General features: G+C 45.7%; 1 protein-coding gene across 1 annotated transcript; it reads right to left on the reverse strand.

Annotated features, from left to right (window-relative positions):
• Positions 1-359: 359 nt before the first annotated feature.
• si:ch211-244c8.4 (APC membrane recruitment protein 2) lies at positions 360-4273 on the reverse strand. The gene has a single exon (XM_056467324.1). It carries the CDS (start codon positions 4074-4076, stop codon positions 1614-1616), a length of 2463 nt encoding a protein of 820 aa, XP_056323299.1. The 5' UTR covers positions 4077-4273; the 3' UTR covers positions 360-1613.
• Between the last annotated feature and the right edge of the window lie 1849 nt (positions 4274-6122).

Genomic DNA, 6122 nt, shown 5'->3' on the forward strand with positions numbered 1-6122 from the left:
GTCGCATGCAGCAGCTGCATGGTTGCGTGGCGGGAATTCTATAGCATGTTAGCATCTTAGCACACAGCTCACTGACCCGGTAATGCTGACATTCATGAGGTTTACAATTCAGGTCAGTGGGTTTTTCAGCCCAACAGCATGGCACTGCAGAGGAAGCTGGGGGTGGGGGTGGTTGGCAGTGGTGGAGGCCTCTGTCTTTATAGTGGAAAAAGCTCCACTTCTACTGTCTGTCCTCGAACTGAGGAGTGACACAGTTACGTAATGCGACAATATACTGCATCGTCAGTCCCTCACAACCTAATTCTGTCCTATACAATCCATTCCCATGTCATAAAGCACCCTGCATGACATTGAAAGCGTTCTAGGTATAATCACATTTTATTAAATAGGAAACATGTGACATTAAGATAATCACACCCAGTCATACACGCACTCATACACACAAAAATAGTCCTCTATTAAATATGTGCATGTGATGGCAACTTAAAAAAGGATCTATCTGTCCAAAACTCGTCATCCATGAAAGTCTTAGCTTACCTATAACACCAACTGCCTGCGAAACATCACCTCTACTGTCCTTTAATGCAGTCTCACACAACGTTCAAGTGCAGGCGGAAAGAAAAATCCACAAAGTTAGATCCATACGCCTCATGGTTTTTCTTTCGATGACATGTTACACACACATTTGTTACAGCTGACAGGCACTGTGTGACTTAACACAGTGTTTACAAAAACAGCGAGAAAAGGACATCGGGAGAGGAGTGAGATGGCTCGTCTGGTTGAAAAAGTAGGGCATGCGTTCTGCTACATACATTCAAAAGAGACTGTGAATATCCTGTCTTGGCATGAACTGTACAGGTAAGATATTCTGTTTGTTTGCATACAACACGTGGGAGCTCCAAAAAGACTAACATTGATCCACGAAGTTCACTTGAAAAGGAAAAAACGTTGGAAAAAGACACCAGACAAAAAAGAATCTAAAAAAAGAAGGCCAAGGCTACAAAGATTCCTCCATTGCTCTGTAACAAAACCTTTTTTGTGTGTGTGGCAGGCTGGGAAGATAAGAAAAAAGCACCTTGTGATGATACTTGGCCCCTGCGGTGTTTTTAGACCTGGGCGAAAACCAGAAGACTCGATGATGGATTGCTTGCTTCTTCTCTGAGGCTTTTAATTACCACAAAAGACCATTATAAAGCATTACAGTGCCGGAGATAATGGACGGATGCATTGCTTGTTTTTTCAGAGAAGGTCTACATGGCTCAGGATTCCAGGTGAGGGCTCTTGTGCTTTAGTGCCTGCCATTTAATTTCCATGTTTGGTTGCCATGGGGATCATTTAGACAGGGTCTTTGTGTGTGCGTCTGGGCCTGATGGCGCACAGAATTAAATCCACAGCGTCAGATTGTTCAGGAGTGATATGAAGACAGAAAGAAGAAACACTGGTGTGATTGACACCAGTGTGTAAATTGGTTTAAATAATGAAAACAGTCCAGTTGTTCCTGTAAAAAGGCTCAAACCAGGCACAGTGATGCCTGATTGAATATTAAAAAGTAGATCTTGAAGAAAACTGCCAGTGGAATGTGTCAAGGTTTTGTCATAGAATTTGAGTATCAGTTATTTTCGGGGGACGGCAGCTGTAGCTGTTGGTGCAGGCTTATTGCTGGTCTTACGAACGGGCATTTTGGAGACGGGGATCTTGGAACGTGCAGCTTCCCCCCTTCCCTGCACTGAATGGTAGGTTGCAGTAGATCCGTGTTTAATTGGGATCTTAGACTCCCGGGATAAGCTTGTGGCACCAGAACGTGCTGATGTCTGGAGACCAAGTTTGCCATCCATAATATCCTCTTGGCTGTGGGAGAGAGTTGGAGTGACAGCCCCTGATTCTGTGGAGACATCACTGAGGGCCTCTTTGCTGCTGCTTTCACGTGAGAGAGTAAATGAGCTCTCCTCTTCGTGCACTGGTGTTGGTAGATTCGAGTGGTCCTCATCTCCATTGGGCTGGGAATCTCGAGGATGCATTTTAGGTCTGCCTCCACCACTAACAGGGATCTTACTCAGAGTTGTGGGCTTTACTGCAGGACCCCTTTTCACTGCCTCCCTCAAATCCATACTGCCGTCATCTTCTCTTTTTGAAGAAATGAAGGATGGGGTAATACCCGAAGGCGACTTCAAGACAGGAATGTGTGGTGCGGAGGCACCTGTGGGTGATTTCATGGTACTAAGTGCTGGCATGGTTGCAAATTGTGATGAGGCAAGAGTGGATGGAGGTTTAGCAACAGGAGCCGTTGATTCAGAAATGGAGGTTTTCCTTACAGATGTTGTGCTAGTTTGGGTACAAGATTTTGAAGTCTGCACTGTTGGTTGTTTTGTCTCAGCCTTGGCTATAGGAGCAGTGTTACGGCTTGTCGATAATCCAAATGTCGTCACATATTTTGGTCTTGGTGTCGGTGCAGGGGCTGGTGCTGGTTTTCCAAATGGTGGTGGAAAAGGGGTGTATTTGGTTGCAGAGGTAGCTTGTTTTGATTCATGGGTAATGCTTGGAGCTGATTTTGAAGCAGGGGTTGGGGCTTGGGTAGGTTTAGCCACAGGGATCTGGGCAGGTTCAGTTTTGGTAACAGCAGCAGTTTCAGGGGTAGAAATGATTGGTGGTGGGGAGGTTTCAGATGTAGGTATGAAGATGGAAGAAGGAATGGGTGTAGGTTCGGTTATGGGGGCAGTTATGGCACTAGATATTGTGGCAGGTTTAATTTCAGGGCTAGATTTAGGAGATGGGGCAGGTTGAGCTGGGGAAGTTATAGGTTTGGATTTGGGGCTTGGTATAGGCTGTGAAATGGAGGCAGATGCAGGGGTTGGGGAAGGTTTAATAATCTGAGGAGTAGATGTTGTGGTTTGAAGGGTTGGGGTAGGTTTGGTTATGGGCATAGCTGATGGCATAGGGGTGGGTTTGTAGAGAGGACTGGATGTTGGGGTTGAGAGAATAGGGCCAGTAGGCATAGACGGTGACATCTGGGTCACCGAAGAGGAGGCTAAGGTACCTGCAGGTTTTGTCAAAGGGCTAGGGATAGGTTTGGTGGTGGAAGGTGAAGGGGTGGGTTTAGCTGCTGAAGTAGGAGAAGGTTTAGAGGAGATTGTGGGGCTGAGAGTAGATGTTGGAGAAGGGCTAGGTTTTGATCTGGTAGAAGTTGCAGAAGATGACGTCTTCTCAGAACTATCCACTTTTAGTGTGCTAGGTGCTCCCTCCATTCGATTGCTAGCTTTGGCCCATTCTGCCTCAACATCTGCTACAATATCTCCACATGGTGTCAGTGAATCGAAGCTCAAAATTGATGAGATATCTCCAAGCAGTGTGCTCAAGCGTTCATTTGTTGGGGGTTTGGTTGTCCCGCTCACCTTTGCAGAGTCCTCAGATGACGTTGGGCCCTCTTGTGGTGTAGAGAGCTGATGTTTTTCCTCTGTTTCCTCTACAGAGCGAGGCGGAGGCCCAGGTGTCAACGTGAGACTCTCTTTTATGATCTCAACACTGTTGGAACGGGAAGCAAGAAGGGGAGGTCCTGGTTGAACCTCCTCTTCGTCCTCTTTTTCTTTTCCACGCCATCGTACGGTACCAAATAATCCCTTCAGACCTTTCCGTTGCCGCCCGGGCCTTTGAGACTCAGTCTGAGCCTGCCGTTCTCCCGTCATTCCCCTCCGGCCTTTGCGTAGCATATTAAGGAAACTCAAAGACTTAGCAGAGGTAAGAGAGGAGATGGACTGCCTCGTGGGGGTTGTTTGTGAATTCATGTCCCCGCTGATGAACTCCTCTATAGGAGCATCCTCCTGTTGACTTTCGTCCTCCTGGTCAAGATCCACCTGCTCTGCCTCTGCTTCAGGGGCCGTCGGCTCATTTAATCCGTCCTGGGTTTTGCTTCTTGACGGTGGTGATTTAGGGCCTCCATCTCCTTTCCCTCGCATGGAGAAGATGCTAGCGACACTGCTCCCAGGCTTCCGCTTCCCGAACAGTTTTAAGGCTTTTCTGATTTTACCTGGAGGCTGAGGGTCACATGGCGGTGGTTCACAGCTCTCCGACTGTGCATCCATATTCCAGCTCCACTGCAGCGTATCTTCACTTTCGTCTCGACGTTTCTGTCTTCTCTCACACCTTCTCTATCTATAACCTCACGCTCAGATGAATGAAACTCGGCTCTAATCAGAATAAATAAATAAATTACCTTTTCCCTTTATTTTTCAGTGCTAGAAATGTGCATCTATCTCCGTTTCCACTCTCGTTCCCTCCCTCTGTCTATTGCTCTTTTTTTAAGCGCTCCCTCTTTCTCTCTCTGCTTCTGTTCCTCCCTCCCAAGCCTCCGCCCTCCCTCTCCCTCTCTCTGCTCCTCTCCTCTGACTGCTCCAGCCAGTCGTCATGGCAACTGAGGGTCTTAGCAGCTTTCGTCAGCAATGGAGCGGAGCCAGGGGCTGTCATCATCCTACCCTCTTTCCTCCTTTCTCTCTCTCTCTCTCTCTCTTTCTCCCAGTCCACTCCCTCTTTTCATCCAAATAAGTGTTCCCATCTCTCCCATCCCGGTTAGTCATCCAGATTTATCCTCCCTATTCGCTTTCTATCAGCATCAATGCTGCATATGGGACAAAGCACAACATTGGGAGCAACTGGCTTGGTGCACGGCATCCCTGCTGTGATAGATTTACAAAACAAGCTGCTCAAAATATCAATCTGATCGAAATATGCTACCACTCCACGCCTGTGTATTGAATTTATGTACATTAGAGGGAGGACATATTGGAAGGCTGCTGAAATTTTCTAATGCATAAAGCTGTGTGTGACTGCTGTCAAAGCTTAAACAGTTTGCCCATTATTTATCCCACTTTGTCCCTTGTTGTCTTTCTCCAACAACCTTCCTTCTCTCCTTCTGCCCCTCCCACTCAACCGTCCACAATCTCTCTCTCCCACACACACACACATGATTCCCGAAGGACATCAGTACATGCTTTACATTATGTGCTTATAGCCCCTCCTTTTGCTCCATTATCACATGTATTCCTCTGGGGATTTATTGACTTTAGGATTTCAGTCATTTTCGGACACTAGGAGTGTTCCTATCATCATGAAACTACTCAAACACACACCTTCATCTCAGTGCCTTTACCTTGCTGTTTTATGATCTCCCACAGTAATTCTCTTTCTCTGTTTTCCATTTACTTGAGAGATTACACACCACACCCATCTCACCCAATGCACATCCACCATACTTTTATACTATTCTCTCTTTTGTCGAGTTCAGATTGCATGATTTTAGCCCGGATTTTGGCTCACTGACAGGTTGAGAAATCGCAGACAAATGCCTGACCTCACAGGCAAATCGGTGCTCATTCACGCGAGTAACAATTACACATTGTGAACTATCAAAGACGTGATCTGAGAGAATCACAGATGAGTCGCCAAATCCTGCCGTGTGAAATGTGTTCTGATTGCAAATAACATCGGCGATTACCTACAGCCAATGAGAGAGCAGTATCCACTAGTACACTAGAAACAAAGGTATGCGAGCTGTCACTGAGGTTGTATCTTTTCAATAGGTACAAATTTGTACCTAAAATGTCCATATTAATACCTCAAGGTTACCTATTAGCACCTTAAAAGTAGAAAAGTGTTCCTCTTAAAAATTTTAGGTACTAATATATACATTTGAGGTACCAATATGTAGCCTTTAAGTACAAACTTGTACCTTCTGAAAAGGTACCACCCCAGTGACAGCTTGTGTACCTTTATTTCTGAGAGTGTATGAGTATCTACAGACCAATAGGAGGTTGGGGAGAAGTTAAAAGGCTTCTTTTTGGTCTATTTGGACACAAGAAATGGGCTAGTGGAAATTTGGCAGGAGCACCAGTGTCTGTTTGACATGTCATCTGAGAAATATCACAACTGGGTCAAAAAAGAAAAAAGGTTTGAGAGAAATTGCTAATTCCCTTCAAAACCCAGGTGAGCAAAATAACCACTGAAGGCTTCTTTCTCATTATGTAGTTAATAACAAAATGTATACTATGAGACCTTGCATTGTTTCCATTTCACTTCTTGCGTGTGTTTGGTTGTGAGAGGTAGTTTGCGAACTGAGACAAAGTTGTCTGCCA

The sequence above is a fragment of the Danio aesculapii genome, chromosome 10 (genome assembly GCF_903798145.1).
Source record: "Danio aesculapii chromosome 10, fDanAes4.1, whole genome shotgun sequence".
Classification (NCBI taxonomy): domain Eukaryota; kingdom Metazoa; phylum Chordata; class Actinopteri; order Cypriniformes; family Danionidae; genus Danio; species Danio aesculapii.